Below are 23,778 nucleotides of genomic sequence, written 5' to 3'. Positions count from 1 at the left end.
CCAATACTTTGTGAAATACTCTTTTGCCTAGATGCTATTGCAGCATTTTGCCACAACGGGCAAAATGCCTTGGCTTACAGACCATCCCTTCTCCACTTTTCCAAATGCATACATGCACATAACCAGTCTGAAGACACTATAGATCAGGCTTTCTCACGACAGACCCAATTCTACACTTAAGAAAATGATCACTAGATAATTCCAGCAACCAATCAAATGCTGCAGCTTCAAAAATACTATTTTGAAGTACCAAATCTAGTTAGATGACTGAGCAGACAACCACTCCATCACTCATCTCACTTGACTTTAGGCTGTCAGAAAGAAGCACGTAGAGCTGGCCATCACCAGTGATGAATGTGACATTGGTAAACCATAAAGATACATCATACTTCTGTCTTCAACATACCATTATTCAGATTTGAAAAATGCTTTCTTGGCAGTTTCCATTTAATACTATAAATCTAAGAACAGGAATGCTGCACTTCACACTTTCTAACACAGAAAATAATTATTACAAGAAACAGATCGCTAAATTACAAATCCATTTTTAACTAGTGTTGCCGTAACCAAGCTCTACATTTTAAATACAAGTCTAAAACTTCACTGGTTGTCTTCAGACACAGAAAAGCTCACATAAGTTGCTTACGTTTTAAACGCATCACATTATTCAACTCTTTTTAGCAATGCGTCATCCAATAGCATGTGAAACTTCACCAAGAACTAATGTTCTATCCTTATGACTAATTTGATATGATTTATGTATCTTCAGATTTAGAACCGTGAAATAATTTTCTAGACAGCTGAACCACATTTACTAGAAATTCAGGGGCATTATCGCAAACAATACAAGACGTGACATAACCACATATGCACCTTCCCCTATCACTTTCCTACACTTCATTCTGGACAGTGTAAATACACACTGTGCCATGTGCAGATCCGTTCCATGTAATTGCACATTAGCATTGCAGTGACAGAAAACATCCAAGCAAGCATAAAGGGGGAAATCCAGCACGTTTCACATTTTGCTCATAAAAGATTTAGACTTCAACCTGTTCTAATGAAAGCAGATTTCCAAACGCAAAGAATGGGCCCTATGGTCCAGCTAAAACCTTCCTCATTTTTGACATAGGCAGTTTTCTGGCTCTGCCCTGTCAAAATCATCTTTGGCCTCTGTGATATGCAAGTAAAAAATTATTCCACGCCTGTAGCAACTTCAGCTATGCTGAAGATTAATTCAATGGAAGCTGAAATCATTAGCATCACAGCCAGGCTACCAATTGTCTCGTGGGTTACCACTCTGAGCTTGTCTATGGTCGTGAAACTTCCAGTTTATTCCAGATCACAAGCTCTTTCCCAACCAGACACACCATTCCTGGAAAATGCATCAAAAATCAGCATTCACTATTTGTCTGACCAATGTGAATCAGAGCACATTTTCAAAGGCATGTCCCCAGAAGATGGATATGTTTTTCTGCATGATTTGAATGATTTTGGCATTCTCCAGGGTATGAGCCGAGACATTTTTCAACCCAAAGATGTTAGGCATCAGTACAACATTCACTATAATACCAAGGTCCATAATGGGAAGTAAATTTTAAAATAGCAATAGACAGTCACAGACAGTAATATTATGTCACACAAGAATTAACGTCACCAGAATCCACACATGAGCCTTTTCCCAGTGGGATATGCCAGCAATGGTCAGAAGAACTTCATCCAGTCAGGGAAGACAGCTGGGGACCCTGCAGCTGGTGGCAAGGGCCTGGAGCCAGAGTCTGCTCCCACAGCTGATCTCCAGGCTGATCAAAACAAAGTCTGTGGCTATAGCACTCAGTCCTTTCCCTTTTTCCCTATTATTATTATTATTACTATTTAATTCCAGTTTTTGACAGCCCTTTCTGATCCCAGGGTTCTGGGAGGTTTTTTGCCCTGGTTTCTTCTCTGGCCTGTTGGGATAAGTCATGCAGCCTTAACTCCTCACAAAACCCGCAGTTTTTTTAAACACAAGATAAGAGCAAATACTTCCTAGGATAAATTTAAGCTTTTTATTTTCTTCTCACTTTCATTTTTACCTCTTGCTATTCCCCAGCTTTCTTGAAAAGTTTCCATGTTAATTACTGCATTTTTTAAGTCAACAAATATACAGTTAATACACTTCTGCTACAAAAAAAAAAAGGTAGCTTAAATTAAACAAAAAGACAAAAAAAACCCAAAAAGATAAATTACTCTATTTACATAATTTTAGTCCTCCTTGCCTGTTTTTGCCAACTTTAAAAAACACATGTGTTTGAGCATCTAGAGCTAAAATGTCTTGTAGGTTTGGTTCTGAATACTGCTTGCAGAGGCCTCATAACTTTATGACAGCTAGAATTATACTTTTTTTTTTACTCTACTAACAGACAACTGACTTGCCATTGCCATAAAAGGGACAGAGCTTGAAGCCCAATATGAAAATTCCTGGAATGTTTGAGTCAACCTCGCTTAGCTTATTTTTCCCTTAATATGTTCAGCATGAATACAAACCGTTAATTTTTCTTCATAGTTCTGTTCTAATTTGTTAAGGTCCCATAAGTCCATGTCAGTGTATTTTTTAAGACTTATTTGGGTTTCATTACAGTCTTAGAATTAGTTTAAATGCTTTTAGATAATCAAGTATTTCAAGAGAAGTCTTCAGTAGACTAGATGTTTTCTTTTACTAGATAAACAACTGGACTAGCAAGACCAAAGGACTTAGAATACACACTCAGCACATAGCTATCTAGTGAAAATGGGCTCTTTTTTTTTTATCCCTTAGCTACAAGTGAAACATCATCTGAAGAAAAACAAAAGAAAACCAAAAGAAATAGCTTTTTAAAAATCATTCTCATTCTGTCATCTGAATTATAAGACATCCATCCATTAAACTACCCTGAAACACTCTATTGGGTTCACACCCCAGTGAAAAGGAAACATCCACATGTAGAAGATGTACATGATCTACCTTGGCTAGAAGGACAGGTTATATCTGCTGGTGAAACCACAAAGCTTCTATGTAGCCAGGGAGAAGATTATTACAAATTCCAAATAAGCTGGGGAAAAAAACAGGGACAGAGAAAAAGCTAGAACTTGTTTTGGTAGAGGAGATCCACCTCAGGTCATCTTCTTCTAGCAAATGCAAGGGAACATCACTAGACTTCTGTCAGCTTTCAAAGAAGTGCAATGTCCAGAACTAATTTGTGGTTTTCATCATATCTCAGCTCAGAGATGAAATATGGTGTCTTAAAACCCAAGCTTTTCAGCACATCTCTTCTGTCATTTCTTTAACAACTGGATAGAGCTGCAGTGACTACCTAAAAACATATTTCTGCTTCCTAGCAGCAGAGCTTGAAATATTCTTCAGAAAGACAGAAATAATTCTGTTTTACAGATAGGGCAATTGATATTTTGTGCCATCCTTTGTGAAAGGCTGATGGCTCTCCTAAAAGCAAAAGATCTAACTCACTTTTTATTTTTTAAATTTTCATTTAAAATATTCTAGTTGCTCCTACTAATTAATAATAATAAATTAATATTAATAATAGTATTTATTTCATAATTTTGATTATTCTTTCTGCCAGCTCCTTCTCAGCCATCTTGAAAACCTTCATCTCAAAATGTTGTATGTGTCACCATTACTAGCAGATGAAAGCCACAAAAAGATGAAAGAAAATGAATTACTACTTTGCAATCTGTTTACTCTGTGCACTTGACAGCACTTTGTGTTTTGTGCACTACATTGTTCTGCTGGTAACGCACACCCTTCCTTAAACTCTGCAAAGGGCTAACTGCCAGCAGAAGCAGCACTGAAGGTGAAGGCAGCGGGAACGTGCAGAGAGAAATGGCAAAGGAAAGGAGGGGAACAGAGGATGTTTAGTTCTTCTCTTGGATGGATCCACCCAAAAAGAATCCAACCTACATAATATTATGTAAAACAAGCTGAGTAACTTTGTTAAAAACACAGCTACACTTACTAAGAATTAGCTTGTCACCATGTCATAAAAGCTTACACCATTTATTTCATAACTGGTATGTAGACAGGATCCTTAATAAGGATCCAATATACTTGAAGACAATTGAAGGGGAAAAAGGAAGAAGAAAGACAGAGAGAAAAGAAGAAGAAAGACAGAGAGAAAAGAAGAAGAAAGACAGAGAGAAAAGAAGAAGAAAGACAGAGAGAAAAGAAGAAGAAAGACAGAGAGAAAAGAAGAAGAAAGACAGAGAAAAGAAGAAGAAAGACAGAGAGAAAAGAAGAAGAAAGACAGAGAGAAAAGAAGAAGACAGAGAGAAAAGAAGAAGAAAGAACAGAAAAAAATCCATCTCTTTCCCGCTTTTCTCTGGTTTAACTCATTTCATCTTTAGTCATGCTTTTTCTATTAAATTTTTGTAAGGCACTCTGTACAAAAATAAATAAATAAATAGATAAATAAATAAACCACAACTTCTGTGGGCTGTAAGGCCAGGCTGACTCATCTCCATCTCCATCCAAAAAGATTCCCAGTCTCCAGCTTCCCACAGCACCTGCTGCTTGCTGCACACAGCAGCACCTTGGACAAGTAATAATGCATCAGTGTGACAAATAAACAAAACAAAACAAAAGCCCTGCAGCATGAGTATAAAAGAAGCACTGCATTTTTTCATCTGAACTTAATGTACATGTTTTCATATGCTTGACAACCTGGTACATCCACGGTGAGGACTATTTCCTACCATCACCATACAACCATGTAGCCTTAAAAGACTTAATAGAATTTTAAGGCTTGCTGTGGTTTTTGCCCATGGAAAAGCAATTGAGGCAGACAAAATGTGATGCAGGCTGTGAGATGTGTACTGTGACACACCCAGCTGAAATACTGGATCAATCAAAGCAATAAAAAGCGAGTCTAGTGCAGAACAGAGTATAACAAACATAGAAGATATTGCAAGCAAAGGTACTTTTAAATAGACACTTCTGCACTTTTTTTTCACTTTAGAAAGTTTGTCCAAGCTTCAATCTCTGCAAGATAATATCTCAGAGACAAATTAAGCTTAAATAGTCATCTTTTTCATCCTAGAATGACTTATTCAAACCTGCTTAGTTGTATCTATGTATTTTTCTCAATACTAAAGAGAAACTTAAAGCTGAAATGAACACTTTTTTTTCCTGATCAAATCCTTTTGATCATCTTTTTTCTGTTTATACATACCAGGGAGTAACAGCAGGCAGAGGGGTTTTCTATTGTCTAGTTATATTCTTCATGAAGTACAGCTTTGCCTTTTTCCTTACTGTAAATCATTTCAGATTGAAATGATACAATGATAGTAACTCATATATATTGACAGTGTTTTAATTTGGTCTCTATTGTACGTCCACGTTGTCCAAGACAGTGCTATATAAAGACTCTTGGAGGGCTAATGCCACATACTTTTCCGATGTATTAGATTACCAAGAATATTTCTAGCCGGTCACAACCCAGAGAAGTCAAAATTTATCTTCCCACAAACATTGCTGAACTGTAAAAGTTCTTCATATGTATAATTGCCCCTTATCTGTACTGGTTGCTTATCTCCTATCTTACTGGTTATGGTTAGGTTATAGCCCATGGCCACATTTCCCCTCTGACCAAATTTTGCAAGGTGCTATATGCTTTTGTAATGGGAAAGTCAACGGAAATTCTGGGAAGGGAGCACTATGTAGCTGTTAAACACTGATGAAGTCAATTTATTCTCATGTTGAGGTTGTTGAATCTTCCTTTGTTTAGTCTAGTTCTATAAAAAGAGCAATATTCATAAGCATATCCCTAGAGATGGTTACTGACATTTTAAACAATTGTCTTAGCTCCCTGCAGCAGCTATCCTACATTTCCTTACGTGATCATGGCAACTGACAGTACATACATCCAACATAACCTCCGATGCAATATAACCTAACTTCATCCCAGGATTTAATAGGCTAAGCAGATGAGCTGTGATGAAATCCTGCACTATTTCTGAAAATATTTAGCACAGAAGCGAGAACCACGCTACTTGCGATGCCAGTCCAGAAGTTCACTTGTACACACTGATGCTGAGCAGCTGGCTGAAGGAATGGGGCTGATGAAGATGAGACACAGGAGGCCATCTTGGCCACGGCCTGCTGAGCTGGCAGAGCACAAACACTGCCAGCAGCAACCAGGGGTTCATCACCTCTCCCACCTTGGGGGCAAGTGCAGTTCCTGTCACCACAAGGCTACAGACCACACTAGGAATCACAGGGGAAGAGGAGAAGATATCCCTATCTCCTGGCCACTGTCCATGCTCTCGTGTTCCTATGAAGTGCATGCTCAACCACCCCAGGTCTCACAGCCCTTCCTACAAGTCACCCAGCTCCAAGAGCAGCAAGGGAAGTGCTGTGCCTCTTCACACAATGCCCCACCACAGGCTGCTGGGGGGAACTGACCCCCATTAAACATCCCCAGCAATGCCTCCTAGCTGAGGTGCTTCACTCACTGGAAACCATTTGAATCTCTCATTCCAGCCTCATTTCTTGAAATAAAGCAATCACATCTCCATCATGAACTAAAGTTTGTCAAAGTTTGTTAGATATGCCCTTAGTGTTGACAAGACCAGCCCTTGAGAACAGTTAACAAGGATGTCAAATTGCCTAGAGGGACAGGTAAATTGAGTTTCTCAGCACCACAGGCAGTCTCAACCCCAGGCACACACAGCAGCATATAAAAGGCGTCCAGCCTAGCCTAATTCCACTGGCAAAAGCAGACCCACATGTACTTCTGTCAGTCATGCAGCCTTCTTTAATCACTTCTTATACCTGCCTTGGGTTTACCTGTTCTGTACTTCATCTCAAGCCATTTTCTAACAAAAACAGAACAGAAATATCATCCAGACTAGCTGGAAGCTATAGTTTCTTAGGTTTTTTGTGCTTTTGGCCTAGAATTGTGTGTGTCACACAGCAGAGCAGGCCCAGCCCAGCCAGCGCCAGGCATATGCCCCAGGCAGGGCCTACACAGGGTCAGGGGTCTCCTGCTGGCACCTACCCCACCTATGGCATCGGTGATCTGCCCCAGTGTTTAAATACAGCCAGAAGATCTTGCTCTATTTCGGTAAAACACATACAATGCATCTGCAGTGGTGTGGAGTGGGTACCAAGACACGAAAGCAGGATTTCCATGGCATTGTCATCTCTCAACCAAGCAGTACGAATGTTAGGAAATACTTTCTCCAAAGGAAACGGCAGCTTGACAAGTGTCAGAAATGAGAGCCCCCCGCAGAGATCCATCAAAACAAGTTTCTCCTGTAACTGCCACATAAGAGCATACTCTCAGCCTGACCTGAAAACACCATAATCTGGTGCCCTGTCTTCTTCAACATCTCCTTACTATTTGAAAATGAACCTCCTGAGAAAAAACACAGAACAAAGCCTGAATTGGCTATAGTTAATATGTTAATTATAATTGATAACACATAATACACAAGCTTCCAGTGCCACGCGTGGGTGCACTATTACACCCTGGCAAGGTCCCTGTCCTGTGCTAGGCATGTGATCCTGGCAGCAGCCGTCTCTACACTGGTTTTGCTGCACCAAATGCCTCTGCTAGAGCAGTCCTTCCAAATCTCCTTCTATGTATTTAATCATGAATATGTCAGCAATAAAAAAATTTTTACTGTCGGCCCTGTTACTGTGCAGAACCCCTACACACAACATAGCACAAGCTGCTTCTGTTATGTCTGCCTTTGCAGATGAGACCTCAAGTCTCAGCTAGTCACTCACTAGCAGCTAGCTGCTCCTGCAGCACCGTGATGGGAACATAGGAAGAAACATTTCTATTGAGAGGTGACCGAGCGCTGGGACAGGCTGCACAGAGAAGTTGCACAGTCTGCATTTGTGAAGATGCTTGCAACCCCACCAGACATGGACCTGAGCAGCCTGCTCTGAGCAAGCGGTTCTCCAGGCTGCCTCCAATCTCAGTTATTCTGTGAAAAAGGCCACAGTACAGGCATGACGAGAAAGTGGCTGCTCAAATATTACTATTTCTTAATCTAGCTGATACAAAATGTTTGTGGGTAAGAAACAACCAGCATCATGTTTTTGTAAGAGAACGACAACTGCTTCATTGAGCCTATTGCCACCAGCACTGCATGCAACCTTGCCTACCACACAGCCCTCCTCTAACACTACTCACATGTAAACAGAGCAAGAGAGCAGCACGTTGGTCTGAGGACAACACAAGCACTGGGCCAGCACTCTGAAAGCAGGAGGACCTGCCAGGTGGGCAGTGGATAGCTGCGTTAGGCTGAAAGTTTGTCTACGGCAATGGACCTGCAAAGAGCTCGGCTTCCTTGACATACTTGAGTGGTGGCACTGATTGGGAACAACCTGCAGCCAGCCTAACAACAGAAAGAGTTGTGTTAACTCCATGAAATAACTAACAGCTCCAGGTTACATTAAGGGGTCTTGAATTTAATACAACAGTTTATCTGGCATATCTAAGATGATTCAAAAACATTTTCTTCTGAGCTGCTAGTAAAGACCTGAGATAGTATAACTGACACTGAAGTTTGCATCTTTTTTTGATGAGCACATCTTCCCTGCCTCTGACAGGGTGATTCACCCAGGAGTTTTCTGTCTCTTGACAGCCATGATTCACCCAGTGACTTCATTAGCAGTGCAAGGTAGGAATGTGTGCCACTGAGAGACATTTATACCTTGAGAAGTACCAAACTCAGAACTCAAACATGAATGACTTACCTCAAAAGATTTTAATTAATAAAAATTAATTATAGCCACAAAGGATGACATTTTAACACCAAATGAGGGGTGAGTCATCCAAAAGGTGCATCACCGAGTGATTTACTGCTACTACAGTGAGCTTGATAACATCAGCAACAGCAGTTCAGCACAGTTCTTGCTTCAGCTGATGCAAGGCACAGATACCATCCCCGTGGTCACTCAGGGAAGGCAATTGAGTATAGGACTTCCTTTTGGCAGAAAAAGTTTAAAATGACCTGCTCTGGTACATCCTTCACTGCTTAAAGTCACGGTTCTTACATTTAAGGCAGGAAATGTGACAGAAATCCATCTGCCCTTATCCAGGCAAGTTTTCTGCCTCTCTGAATTTCACTACTACAGCATCAATCTGCCCAATGTGAGAAACCAGAGACACGGAAAGATGACCCAGTTCACACCACTATGACAACTGCCTTTGCTTAGGAGACCGAGGGTCCGAGGTACTGCACAAATACCTCAGGAGTAGCAGCAAACAGTCCTTTAACTTAAGGAGAGCGGGTAGCCAGTATCTCAGGGATAAAATTAGCTCCCTTAGAAAAACGTTCAGGCTCCTTGCATACTTTCGATTTTGCATGTCTGTGGCCGAATCTCGTTCTGTCGGGAAAGGTGCCAAAGCTGAACTTAATCATTAACATCAGAATCCTTCCTTGGCCTCCAGTCGGCTGCCCATCACGGGGCTTAAAAGGCAGCGTGCACGACACTTTGAATTCATGCGGCCAAACCCTTCTTGTTCTACATTTTTTTCCTACAAAAGCTTAACTCTCAGCTTTGTTTCGCTTCGTTTTCCCTCGGAGATGCACTCGCTGTCCAAAGTCCCGCCTGGCACGGCTTCCCCTCCCCTCCCAGCCGCCGGAGGACCCGGACCCAGCGGGGCGGTCGGGGCCCCACGCACGGCTCCGCTGCGAGGCAGAGCCCACCTGGCCGCACCGCTGCCCTTTCGCACGGGCTCAGCGGAGGGACGGGAGCGCGTCGCTCCCTCCCCACGCGTGTCCCCGTCCCGCGCCGGGGGCAGCCCCCGCGTACTCACCGCGGCGGACACGGCGCTGAGCTCGGCGCTCAGCAGCAGCCCGAAGCCCAGCCAGCACCACATGTTACCGCGCTGCTCCGTCGCTCCCTGAGCGGAGGGGCGCGCCGGCGGCTCAGCGCGGCGTGGGAGCTCCTCGGGACCGGTCCCACATGCGCGCCTCTCCCCTCCGTGCCGGCCGCGGCGCCTGCAATGCCTCGGGGCCGAGCGACTGGCCGCGCCGTAACCGATGGGCGGCGGCAGCCCCCTCCTCCCCGCGGGCGGGCGGGCGGGCGGGGACCCTGGGAGGGCGCGACGCCGCTCCCTCTACGCCGGCCGCGATTCCTATTCCTCTTCCTCCGGCCGCGGGTGGGTGCGGGGGGGGCGGGGGGAGGCGCGGCGCTCCCACGCCCCGCACCGCCGCGACCGCCCGGGAGGGCACGGAGCGCCGCGGGCTGCGGTGCGGAGCGGGCGCGGAGGGGCCCCGTGGCTGCGGAGGGGCCGCTCCCCGCGCTACACGCTGTGCTGTGCTCTGCTCCGCAGGGGCGGCCGCGCGGAGCCAGCGAGCCCTGAGCTGAGCCGAGCCCCACGGCCGGGAAGGAGCCGACATGGACCTCTCGCCGCTTCCCGGAGCGCGTGTTTTTGTTTGTCAGTAAGTAACTGCGCCCGGAGGGCTCGTGGAAGCAACTTTATTAAAGTCGCGTTCACCTTTAGCTGCGGGATTTATCACGTGCTTGCGTTGCGCTCGCGCTGACCGGCGCTTGTCCACCTCTCCCGCAGGGACGCGGGGCTCCTGCTGGTGCTGCTGGAGGTCGTGCTGTCGGCCGGCAGAGTCGATGCCGTAAGTACCGAGCCCTGGGGATGGCTTTCACTGGGGAGAGGGAAGGGGAGGGCGGTTTCCGTGGTACCTGCAAGCAGGGAGCCGCGTTTGCCTTTGCCAGATGGCTTATCTATCATGCCGTTTAAAGAAACAACCGACACATCATCTCTGCGAGCCTTACGGATCGCTGCCTTCAGCGAGGTGATGTTGAGCAGTGAAGCGCGGGGCTTCGCTGTCAGGTAGCTTCAGCCATTCCTCGCTTACTTTTACTCCGGCTGGCTAACTTCTTAAAGCTGTAGCGAGCAATTAGAAGCATGCCCCGAGACGTCTTCATTTCCATGAGAAAAGCACCGAGGCGGGTGGGCGGGACAGAAATGCGGTGCCACGGATACCGGAGTGCTGAGGGAAGTGAACCTGCCGGTGAAATGTGTTTAATCCTGTACAGATCTCATCTGAGCACTGAGAATTTGAAGGCACGGCTTCATTGTACAAGTGAGAATCATGTTGATTTATAATTTGTCGTTCAAATTAAGGGACGCTTAGAAGAAGTTATTTTACTGTAAGAATGAGGAAGCACTGGCACAGGTTGCCCATAGAGGTGGTGGGTACCCCATCCCTGGAGACACTCAAGTTTGGAGGCTGGACAGAGCTCTGAGCACCCTGATCCAGCTGTGGGTGTCCCTGTCCATTGCAGGGGGGTTGGACTAGATTACCTTTAAGGGTCCCTTCCAACTCAAACAATTCTGTGATTCTATGATTATTGTCCAAAAATATAAAAATGCTAAGTTGAATGCTGTATTACGTGATAGTGAGTATCTGCTTGAGATGTTGATGTAAGAAGTTATTTTAGCTCATCATCATTGTCATGAGTGTAGGAAAGAAGTGGAAGAGTTTGCATATGCCTGTCCCAGTGCTCGGTGAGTTCACTGGGATGATTTTCCTTATTGTGAATAGGCTTAGGATCAGGCCTGACTGCTGCAGGCTGGGAGGTCGCAGAGGCTTGGCTCGTGGCCATGTCTGTTGGCCACCAGGCTGGGGTGAAGCTCCCTGGCCACATGATAGGATACCTTGAACCTCAGTTACGTTTTCTAAGAGCTGTCCTACTTATATTTTAATCCCACTTCGGAGCTTGTACCTTTTTTATGTGGTTATGTGTCTGCAGTGAAAAGGATTGGGGTTGAAACTAAATCATCTTTAAGGTCCCCTCTAACCTAGGCCATTCTGTGATTCTGTGGCATAACGCTCTAAGATTTGGGAAATACTAGGGGTTTTGCATCTTGCAGTGTGGCACACCATGCAGATTACGCATACAATCTGCAGCTGACCCATGAGTCTGCACCAGGCTGTTGGTGTCAGGTGGGATACTGGGGCGCATCAATCCCATCATGGCAAAGTGACAGTTGGTAGTTGACATAGTCCCACAGGAAAGGCACTCAAGTGTCACATACTGATTTTCCTTGCCATGATCTTCTGGTGGAATCATCCTTCTGCTGAGTTGCGTGTAGTAAATGACAATATGGCCACACACTATTGGATGTGGAGCAAGCCGATGACAATGCAAGCATTTTAGGCCTAGGAATGAAATCACTGGGATCAGGTGATACAAAAAGCCATCATTTGTGGTATACCTCTTCTTTGTGAAGGCGTGCTACAGAGTGCATGGCGTGATACCTGAGCTTTAGCCATAGCATAGATGTATCCTCCTTCGTGTTCTGGCTTGTAGGCTGCAGTGTTAGTGTAGAGGGATACGGAGGAGGTACGTGAGCTACCTCCTCAGGTTAGCAGGTGCAGTCTGGCCATTGCTGCTTGAATCTCTACAAATATTCTCCCATTTATGGTAGTTAGGTGTCCTGTGTGGAGATCCATTTTCTGTGATTTAGCATCTTTAAGGTGGCAGCTGTATGGGAAATGAAGCACTGCTGTGCACATGAATGATGTATGGTCACATTTCCATACGAAATTAGAACAGCACTGCTACCAAAATACTTTTCCTATTTCTTGCTTTATGTCACTCTCTTTAGTCAGCACACATCTTTCTGTAGTCACATGGTGAGTAGAACTGGGAAATTATTGCTTTAAACTAATCAGTCCCAAAAAGAAAAGAGTAGGGAGAGCTAACTTTGGATTAGATCCTCACACGCATTCATGGAATCTTGGGTTGGCTCTGCTTGGAGAAGCTGCAGAGGGAGAGAATGGGGGGTTGCTCGTTCCTTCAGCCTCTCCCTTGCTGAATGTATTTGCAATGTGACAGAGCAGGCATGTGTGGGAAGCAGCAGCACCTGAGGAATTGCGGGTGGGTGGCTGGCAGTTGTATGGAGAATTCATTTTGTACTTAAGAATTGTGGTTGAGGAGAAGGCCCGAGTACCAAGTTTTCTGTATGTCAGGAAAGCCCCCACTCTCTTCATACTGTCATCATGTTTGTCACATTGATCTGTTACAGTTTGTTATGCAAATTAACATGTGAATGCTATGAAGACTTTTATTAGCCTGGGTTTAAAAAAAAAAAAGCTATGAATTATTAAAATCTGTGGGACCAGATTAAAAATCATTGTTCTGTCTGTAATGAGACAAGCAGAGCAGCTGAGTTTGATAGCCATATATGTGAATGAGTTCCATTTGCTGGGGATAAACGCTGAATGAGTGAAATTATTATGTGAAGTCACTGCAGTGAGATTAAGGAGAAAGCCAGCAAGGAGGGACAGATAAAAAAGGCGAACCCAGAGCATTTGACTGGGCATCTTGTCTGGCAAACTGTTGTAGCTGCGAGGGGATGGATGTTTCTGAACAGAGAAGAAGGAGGATGTTTAGAATAGCTAAGATCTAAGGCAGAAGAAATTTAGTGGCTTTAGTGAGAGGAGAGAATGGCAGCTTCTGGCTCAGTGAGAGCTAAGAGGAATCCCTGGATGGAAATACTGGGAGAAGTAGCCAAATGGAGTGGATAAGGCTCCAGTTATCTTTTGCACTCTGGCATATGCTGGCTGGCAGTGTTAGAGGCCTTGAATAACTTTGGAACTTTTTTAACTGTAGATTTAAATGTTCATCTGTCTTAAATAAATTGTATTCACTAACCCAAATTTAGCTGCATTCACAGATTTCTTCTTCCTTTCTCTCCCTGCAAATGTACTACATCCAAAATATAATTCTTTTTTACCTTCTCAGAGAATATATCTTCTAATAAAGCCGATTTTTAACTGATCTATCAAAAACCACTCTTCTTTCTAAATGGGTCTTTAACGTTTGATTGTTATTGCTGCCCCATCAGTATATTATTCAGACTGCTCCAAATGAAAATGACTTTTTTTAAAGCTAGATGCTGGTAGATGCTGGTGAGAGCAATAGAATCCCAGAAAAGAAGGGAATGAGTGTCAGACTAAAAAAGTTAAGAGATAAATTATGCAAAAATAACTATGAGTAACTGATCATAAGTACCGTGTATTTAAAAAAAACAAAAAACAAAAAAAACCAAAACGTATTGATGTATAGAGAGATTTATATAGAAAGAAAATAGGGTCAAAGTAGTGAATGAAATAAGATCTATTGATTTCTGTGACACTGTGAAGGGATGTGTTAGGGGGAATGATATCTAAGAGAGAAAAGCAGTAATCCCCGATAAGAATGGGTAGAATCAGTAGTACTACCAATAGTACTAAATACATCTTTCTATTGATTTTTATAGTGAAATGAGATAACTAGCACAAGGCAATGCTCTAAATTGTACATCTGTGCTCTACAGCTATCGAATAACCAGGTTTACCCAAGTGTGTCCTGTCTCTCTACTAAGAGGGGGCTTATAGAAGGCTGCTGAAGACAGATGATCAAATTTTTGATTGCAAGTCTAACATTCCATTTGACATTTCACAGGTAATGTATTTATGTCAACTGATAATGGAGTGGCAAATAAACCAAAAAATTGATAATTATTTGGCAATCTTGAAGCCTGTTCTCAAATTCCTTTAACACAGCAGAAAGTGTGCATATTTTTTGCTGTTCACAGGACTCTGTTTACTCAGTGTATCAAAATCCATAAACCTATTGGCCATCACTTGAGCTGGCACTGCGACCCCATCCTGTGCTCTGATTTCGACACAGATAGGTCTAACAGCACACTGATGTTCAGTTGGTGCTGAGGGGCTGGGCTCCATCTAGGAGATCTCCCAAATTGAAATGTGGCAATCTTGTTTTAGAACAACATCATTTCACCACTACAGTGGGGTTATCTTGGACAATTCTGTTGCTTACAGACAAGGCTTGTTTATGTCTGCTTAACTGGGAGTAGTTTGTCTCATCTTTGTTCGTGGTATTTGATAAGAAAATTGTACAGAGTAATGATATGTGGAGAAAAGAAAAAGATTTGGAGTATATCATAGTATATCTCATTGCTTTATTTGCCATTTCTTTGAACACCGTGAGAGTTACTAGGTAGTTTGGAAAGGACTCTTTCTGTGTTCAGTCACAAATATGTGTAGAAGAAGCAGTTCTGCCAAAGAACTGGGAGGAGTCCTGAGCAAAGGAGATGGCATGCAGGCAGCTGCAGAGCCCCTCACTTCCACTGACACCATCGTGCCCGGGTCTGGCAGTGGTGTCAACATCCTGAGTGTCACAGCATGCAGACAGGCAGCAGGATGGCTACCCATCTGAGATATTTTTTTTCTGTTATCAGAGGCATCTGATTTCACCAGTCAGCATCTATATGATGTCAACAGACAAACACTCTCAAACTAGACTATTTCTATATAGAAATATTTCTATTTAGAATATTAGAAATATTAGAAATATTTCTATTTCTATAGAAATAGTCTAGTTCTATAGTCTAGTTTCTATTTCTATATATAAATAGTCTTGTTCTATAGCTATAAATTCTTTACTTCTGGTCCTTTCTTGTATTCTGTCTGCTCCACTCATCAATAAGATAGTTTCCTTAAATGTCTCTCTCCCTTGCTATTTCCCAAATGCTTTCATGAAATTCTTTTTTGCTGTTGTGTGTATGAAACCAATACTCAACCCAATTTGTTATGAATTAATCATTCTTCCTGAGCAGATTTATTTAAGAGCTATTTCTACTATTTCAAACCTTTATATTCAGGTGTATGTTAACACTGGTTTAAGTTATTCATGCAAGAGCTGGAGACACCAAAAGCAATATATAGTATCTCTCTGGAGTTATCAATAAGAAAGAGGTTACCACATATGTCTATGTTCTGTAATCCCTCAGTAAAGAGCCACACATAGACCTCTTGCTCGTTTTTTTTCTTGTGAGTAGATAGAGGCATGCTCAGGTGATGTCTACAATGATATATTCAGTGTGATTCTGTCTTTTAGACTTATTACAAATGGGATGTGATACAGTCATGCTGCACTGCATTTGGCAGAAGAGGCAGTTTTATCAGCTTCCTATGTTTTTCAGAGGTTAAAATGTTGACACTGAGAGACAAGAATCCAGTCATGATATGTTATCGTGTAATAAAGGCATCTTATTTTGTCACCTTTCTCTGGAAGCAACTGGTTACAAACACTCAACATTTCTTTTCCATGAACTTTTAAAAGTAGCACATCTGGCTTTTATTGTGTAGTACTTGCACCACGGGAAGTCTTTATGCATTATGACTTTAAACCTAACATTTATTTTTTTAAGATTTTGTGCAAAAAAAACAAATGATTTATAAGTCGAAACAGAATTGACTTTGCCAAAATGTAAACCAACGTTGTGGCTTCTTCTGTTAAATATATATATATAAACTGACACATGTATTATAATCATTTTTATTCAGTAGTTTAGAGTACTTTTTTGAGTGAATCTTTTTGTTTTTGCACTGGTTAATTTCTTGCATGAAACTAGGGTACTTTTAATTAGTTCTTTGCTTTTGTTTTTCCAAGGCAAGGAGTGGAACATTCTTCATATTGCATTATACTGATCCATGATCTTGGAGGATTCAGAGGTGATCTCGTATTTTACAGTTATGGTGCCTACACTTGCCAAAGGCTGCAGCTTTTCTTCCCTTTCTCCCTTAGAAAACAAATGTGCTACTGTCTTCACAATACCTTGCTTGCTCCCAAGAAGCAAAAAACAGTAAAATTCAAAGTAATTCTGGGTGTTTATCAACAGCTATTTTCTTACAAATTGCAGCAAGTAGTTGACATCAGCATTTGACTCAGCTCATGGTGAAAGAATGTGATTTTTATCATGCAAACATTTCTTGAGTGATTAAGGTTCTATAATGTCGATTTTCATGTGGCCTTTTTGTGTTCCTTGGGTAGCAGAAAGTGATGGTGTGAATCATAACTGCAAGAGCATCTCATTGTTTCCACCCATAGAAACAACATGCAGCAAGGGAAGAGCTCTTGTAGAGAAGCTAGTGAGCAAATTGGCACCTGCATGAGTAATTGCACATACTTTGAAACTTTAATTTTTATTTTTTATTTTTTCACTCCACTTTTCACTTTTCCACCATTACGGTTTTCACTGCACTGCTACATTTCTAGAGCACACACATTTCTGTGCCATCTCTGCAGATATGTAGCTCAGAAAGAAGGAATTGAGGCTTTCTGTAGTCAGGGTCACTAAAAGATGCTACCCTTCAGGGCAAGGGGCAGGAAATGGCAGTCAGGGCAGGGAGGTGTGCAAGGCTGGGGATGGTCCCTGCAATCAGATGCTGCTGGAATGACTGGGCAGGGCCATGGGGATGGGTTGAGGCCAGGACATCAGCCCACAGGTGGAGGTTGGAGGGCCTGTGGCAGAGGCCTGGCTGATGGAAGAAAAGGCTCTGCCCAAGGCAAAGGGTTTGGCCCAATCTCCAAAACGGGGCTGAGGGGGTAGCTCTGCTTCTTCTTGCCTCCTCCCTACAGTGCACAGCTCACAGCCTGCTCCCACCACAGACTGCACAGGAGCACCAAGTCTTTATTTTGCCATTATAATCCATATCCTAATGTCCAAGGCAAGGATCTCCATTAAAGTTTTCACTGATGGACATCTGTTTTAACATGAGGAAACATTAAACAAATGAAAAAGAAAAAAAAAAACCACTTTCATGTGAGCACTAAGAGCTGTCCTTGCATCTCAGGAAAACTTACTGTCTCTTAACTGCTTTCTTCCCAAGCAGATTATCACTCCATCCTGTGAAACAGGCTTTGCTCTGTAACCCAAGAGGTTCCACAAATAGCTATTGGAGAAAGAGAAATGTGTGCTGCTACTACACCTGCCATAGAGAGTCTATCTATAAAATTCTTCAAGGTAGTTTATATTCCAGGATATGGGCTTATTCCCACTTCTGTGAATGGCAGAATTTTTATTTCCTCCCAATTGCATGTTGCATTTCACACTGTGCTGTGTTTTCTGTTACTAGCAGGAGTTTGGTTTCTTTCAAATCATGCAAGTTCTGAAGAATTTTTAGATCACATCTGTTACCAGTGATGTACACTTGCTAGGGTATATCAGGAGTCGTGTTTATGCCTGAGTGATCCCAACCTTTATTTTGAAGTAGCTTTCTGAAGTCAGCATGTGAAGATCATTCAGATAAATAGGGCTTGGCTTGGTTTTGGCAGGTCTTAGGTGGAGATCGTGCCCAAACCTCTCTTCTCTATTGATTATTGAAGCCACATCATAATCTTTTTATTCCAGCTACATTTTTCCTTGTTACTTCATAAGGCTTTTAAAGGTTCTTTGCTGTTTAAAATTACCTTCCAATGATGTAATCAGTCTGTATTAAAAAAAAAAATGTATTTTAAGCAGAGTTAGGTATTCTGAATACGGCATGAACCATTCCATGTGTCATGCTTTGCCGAAAGGGTTTTTGCTTTCCTTGTTTTTCCTTTTCTTTCTGTTTAGATCTTTAGAAAGCAAACAACTGTCACTGTCTCTGGTTGCAGCTCTGTCCTAAGGTACAGCACTCAAGTGCTCTGTGTGATGTGGCTCACAGAGCCCACGTATTGACTGCAGCAGGTGGAGCCACATGGGTGCTCTTCTGCCCATCTTCATCCCAGGGAGGCTGCAGCCTCTGGGTCCGTAGGACCCAAGCCATCTCACTGCATGGCCAACTTATGGAAATGTGGGGATGGAAACAAACCTGGGGGGGGAGGATTGAAAAATAAAAAGTGGGGGGAGAAAAAAGCATTTGCACAAATCAGTGATGCGCTGCCCATAGCGTGCTCGGGTCCTGCCTGTGCTTGCAGAGCCGCAGCCTTGCAGCTGTGGGGAGCAAAATCACTTCTTAAGGTGAATATGGGAAGCTGGGAGAGCTCAGCAGGATTCTCTGTCCTGCTGGTGTGTGCCTCGCTCCCCGTGCAGTGTCGGCTTCCTGCAAGGCTCAGTGCTGCTCTGCAACCCCCTTTTGCATACCACAGGCAGATGAAGGAAGGAGTGTTACATTCGGGCGGCAGGCCCGATGACCCCGAGCAACTGATGTTCAGCCACCTGGTCACGGTCTCACAGCACTCTGAACACATGCGTGCGGAGGGCCCTGGGAGCCCCTGCGGAAGGAGAAGTGGAGCTGCCCACCAGGGCTGCCAGGGCGTCCCAGGCTCAGCCGCGGCGCAGGGAGTGAGCAGAAAGGAATGCTGCTCCCGCACAGGGCTGGGAATAGCCGCTGGGGCTGTGGAGCATGGGAAGCCGGAATATCTCCCTGAGCTGGGAGCCAGAGAAACAGCTCGCTGGAAATGGCCCAGGCGGCTCTGCATGACACTTGGAAAACCTTCAGTTGCGCTTGCTGGAAGAAGGAAGCAAGCAGGGAAATTTAAGCATTTCCCCTGCAGTGTGGAACTGAAGCTGAATCTTCTCCAGGTGCTTTTGCAGGTGCACGGTCAGAGAAGGCATAAAGTTGCCCAAATCTTCTGTCTGCTATATGCATCCATGAGATAGCCAGCACATCTGTTATCCCTTAACTCAGAAGAGCTCAGAGGCTGCTTCCTCTCTGGCTGTGTCCCTTTATGGCAAACCACAGAGTCCCAGGTGTATTCTCTGCCCTCATGGCCAGCTGGCACAGTCTGTCCTTGTCCGTAGCAGTCATTAGTCTTCATAATTATCCATTTTAGTTTGCAAAGTGGGCAGCCACTTCCAGACTGCCCATACTCGTTAGATGGTGCTGAGAAATGTCTTGACGAAGAGCTAAAGCAAAACATGCAAAAGCCTGCTAGCCCAAGTGAAAAGCAAGCAAGGGAGCTTTGCTAACAGATAAACAATGCAGATGGTCAAGCAGTAGGGCACAGGAATATGTCATATATTAATGTAAACAAGGAATGTGTGTGCCTCAGACTGACACCTCAGTTCCTAATAATTGGCTGGAAATCAGGGCTCCACTCATTCCTTGCATAAGTCAGTTGAATTGGGTAATTTTACCTGAATAGGAACAAAATGGAAGAACTAAGCTGCTTTATGGTGATACAGAAAATGCAGGCAGCAGTTAACATTCTGAATATTTGTGGCTTGCTTTGCAACTGTATTGCTATGTGGCCTGCTTGAATAGGAAATTAACACTGCAGAAGAACAAAAAAAAAAAAACTGTTCTGAAAGTTCGTTTGAAGCTTATGATGTTTCATGGCATTATGATACTCCACGGGTCAGCATGTGGGTCATGTAAATAAAATAGTGGACAAAAGCAAGTATGCCAATGCCCTGAAATAGTAGCAGGTCACAAACAAAATTGCAAAAGAAGAGAAATAAAAAAACCCTACAACATTCACCAACCCTCTTAATTATGTCAAAGAGTTAGGAAGGACAGTCCTCCCCACACAAGGGATGGTGACTTGAGGACATAGCACTTGGCTTATTTTCTGACTTAGGTTGCACTTCCCAACTGCACTTTGATCTGTTCTTGAAAAGTATGAGAACTGCAGCACATCTCGTCCATCTGTCTTCCACTCCCTAGAGATTTTGTATCTGCATGGAATGGTCAGAAGAGGAGAATGTGAAAAATGTGCTATTTTACCTTCTGTTTATAGAAAAAAATCATGACTAACTGAGAAGTCAAAGGCGGTGGGGTTTAATTGTCCTCATTTGTTGTTAAGTGGGGCATATTGGTTGTCTGTCACACAGTGTTAGTTTCCAGACTAGATCTGCTTCTTTTCCATTCTTTGTCTATGGCAATAGTTTTGATTTATTTTGCAGATCACAGCCTTTCTGCCTTATCTATGGTGCTATTAATATTACCTTTAAAAAAACAAACACACACAAAAAAAACTTTTCCTCTGTAAGACAGTCTGCTTAACTTTTGCCCCAGGCACAAAGAATATGGAGAAGACCTCTTGGGATTCCATCCTTTCAGTCAAACAGGGAATAAAGAAATCAGTACAATTTCCTCTGAGTAAATAAACTTAATTGGTCTCAAAGGAGTGGAATGTGTTAATATTTCCATGCATCAAACTATACCTGAATACTTTCCAAAGAATGGTTATCCAAATAAACTTGTATGGCCAAGGGATTAGGGATTAAATTAGAAAAAAGTAGGTTTCTTTTTAATGTTGATTTCCTTTTGGGAATTTATGACATTAAATCAAGATCCAAACATCTTATACCATCCATCCAATGCATATTTTGACCAATGCTGATCTTCTGATTATTTTTCAATGTGAGAAGAGGAACTTCAAATTCCTTGCCTACGTGGGAATAAGATCAGAGCCATTCTTGGTAAAGTACATTCAGTAGTCTGAGATGTTGGAGAACTTCAAGAAAATTTTACCTCTGCTTTCACAATTCTAATCTCTTGCTTGAGGTCTATATTGTCCCTTAGGGCATTGTATTACATTGGGTCACCATTGAGTAGATGGGTGATTAGTAAGGTAGCTTGAGGCTGGTTTGTAAATCATTTTGAAGATTGGGATCGTAGTCTTGAATTTGTCTGAGTGAGGAATCCACAGAAGCCCTACAGCAACATGCATACATGGTCCTGTCTTGCTTAGAAGGTATGCAGGGCTTCATGCTTTGAGACACTTAATCTATTGTTTTTCCCAAGGAAGGATATGTAACAGAATTACTGTGACAAAATCAGAAACACCTTATTGGCATTTGGGAAGTGCTTTGTGTATAGAATTTAGTTTCCATGAATTGGACTCCAGGCTTGTCATCTGTTTCACTGGAAGTATACCATCCCCAATTAGGACTGCTGTAATTTGTGCTACTTCTTCAAAATATTTCATTTCAATTAATGAGATTTTCGTGTTATTTGTGTGTCATCATTCACTGTCTTCCTTAAAATCATTAACATTTGTAAACAAGGAGAGAGGAATTGAGGTAAGGCTATGATTTGTTATGAATGGGAGGTAGGCTGAGTCTGACCCCTGCCATTTATTATTTATTACAGAAATGCACATACCAAGTATTTTCACTGTTTACCATCTAGGTGTAGTCTGCAACAAGATGATAGTATCTCATCATGATAATGGATAACTCCCTGGTAATCTATCCATCTATACAAAAATACCATCTTCCCAAAACCATTTTCACATAAAAATTTTTGAATTAATATTTCAAGAAGGAGTTTCCTAAGATTCTTCAACACTCATCTCACTGTGTACAGATTCTCTGTAAATAAGAACTTACTCTTGTCTTTGAGGAAAATCCTACTCTCAGTAGTGGAGAAGACAGGCCTGGGACCATTATGTTGTCTTTTTGTCACCCAGTCAAATTGCCCTGAAGTTGTTTCAGCCAGAGAGAAGGCAAAAAGGGAGTACTGTTTGGCTATGAAGGAAGAAAATATATGTAAGAAACTGCTGAATTAAAAGCAAAGTGCAAGGGAGTTGCTTATTTCTTTATTTTCTGATGAAAGACCAACTCAGTTTTGACACAGTTTGGAGAAATTTCCTCTTTTTATGGTACTTCTGAACTAATTTTAGATTAAACTCTGATATAATCTGGTTAACTTCTTCAAAAGGCATGAGCAGCAACATCACCTATCTCGTGTCTTTCAAATGAGCGGTGTACGAAGACTGTGCTCCAGAGCACAAGCAGAAAAAAATTCTGGCCTTTTGATCTGATGACCTCTTCCCAAAATCTCTGCACATCCAAAAGCAGCAAGACAAATACCAGAGAACTCGGAGACTTTCAAAAAGGGAAAGCTCCAGAATTTCACAAGCAGAAGCAGAAGGCACCTGCCTCAGGGGTGTGAAAGTGCAGGCCATGCAATTCTCTTTCAGGCCTGGGTTTCAAATCATCCATCAGCCTCCACAGCAGCAGAGCCACGCAAAAGATTGTCTTAAAACATAATCCCAAACAAGAACTGTGGTTGATAAGTAGGGAGATGGAGCAAGTCAGGGCTCACTGCCCGTCCATGCTGGTGGTCTTGATCTTGTGGTCACAGTGCAGATGAGCCAGTCCCCACTCTATGTGACACACAAAGTCTGCTGCAAGGCAGGAGAGGGACCTTGTTCTCCCTGTTAGTCTGTAGGCAGGGTGTTGATCACTTTCTTCTCCTTAACATTCAGGTCATAAAACTGCACCGCAATTGTATTGCGTTGTACCTCTCAACCTGAAAAAGTAGCGGGGAAGGAAATGTTACATCCTTCCATATCCACAGTAACGTGCTGTTCTCATTTCCATCACTGCAGGTTACTCGGCAGGCAAGTTTACCATGACAGAAGTTACCTTCAGTAGGCTCTGCGCTTCTGCAGCTTATTCCTAATGAATTCCTCTGTCAGATTTGTGTTTTTGTTTTTTTTAATGTACTACAACCCACAGTGTTCAGATTCCATGCCCAAGGTTGGCCCTTTGAAAATAGCTTTTTGGATCTCTGTGCTGTATTGCTGTGTGCTGCATTAGACATGCCCCCAACTTGTCTTATGTTTCTAAATACCATATTCAGCCTGCTTTCTAAAGTCATAGTGCTGTGGGATCTTTGTGTATTATCACATGGATTCTGTGGTATGGACTTGTGACCAATTGCTTTGAGTCTAAATACCTCAAGAACGCAATACTTCCGTGGCTTAACTATTTTGTAATAATTAACTGCCATTTTATGAGAGGCATTCCGTGCCACCAGTTTTTAAGTAGAACAGCATGCTGACTTCAGTAGAAAATTCTCTTTTAAGCTCGTGCTATCAAGTGGTCAGTGTTGTCAGTCAGTTTTTAAATTGAGATCTCAGCAAATTTGTAGGAAGTCCCTTTTGAATCAATGGACTTGAGCACATGTTGGATTAGGCAGTAAACTTTCAACATTTTGTGTTGGTTACTGAGAGATGCAGCAGAACAC

At 42.7% G+C, this 23,778-nt stretch overlaps 2 protein-coding genes across 2 annotated transcripts in view; one reads left to right on the top strand and one right to left on the bottom strand.

Annotated features, from left to right (window-relative positions):
- COL4A1 (collagen type IV alpha 1 chain) overlaps nt 1-10,050 on the bottom strand; it is a 106,483-nt gene extending 96,433 nt beyond the window's left edge. Inside the window, exon 1 of the mRNA XM_065741010.1 lies at nt 9,810-10,050. Coding sequence (XP_065597082.1) covers nt 9,810-9,872 — 63 coding nt within the window. The 5' untranslated portion in view covers nt 9,873-10,050. The remainder of the gene's footprint in view (nt 1-9,809) is intronic.
- Nucleotides 10,051-10,189: 139 nt separating this feature from the next.
- COL4A2 (collagen type IV alpha 2 chain) overlaps nt 10,190-23,778 on the top strand; it is a 130,677-nt gene continuing 117,088 nt past the window's right edge. The window contains exons 1-2 of the mRNA XM_065741008.1: nt 10,190-10,437; nt 10,566-10,626. Of these exons, the coding sequence (XP_065597080.1) occupies nt 10,394-10,437; nt 10,566-10,626 (105 nt within the window). The 5' untranslated portion in view covers nt 10,190-10,393. The remainder of the gene's footprint in view (nt 10,438-10,565; nt 10,627-23,778) is intronic.

Source organism: Cyrtonyx montezumae, unplaced genomic scaffold, assembly GCF_038088225.1.
Source record: "Cyrtonyx montezumae isolate F1298 unplaced genomic scaffold, pur_monq_1.0 scaffold_3, whole genome shotgun sequence".
Classification (NCBI taxonomy): domain Eukaryota; kingdom Metazoa; phylum Chordata; class Aves; order Galliformes; family Odontophoridae; genus Cyrtonyx; species Cyrtonyx montezumae.
The sequence above is the reverse complement of the archived record's forward strand: the minus strand, read 5'-3'. Positions and strand labels throughout refer to the sequence as shown.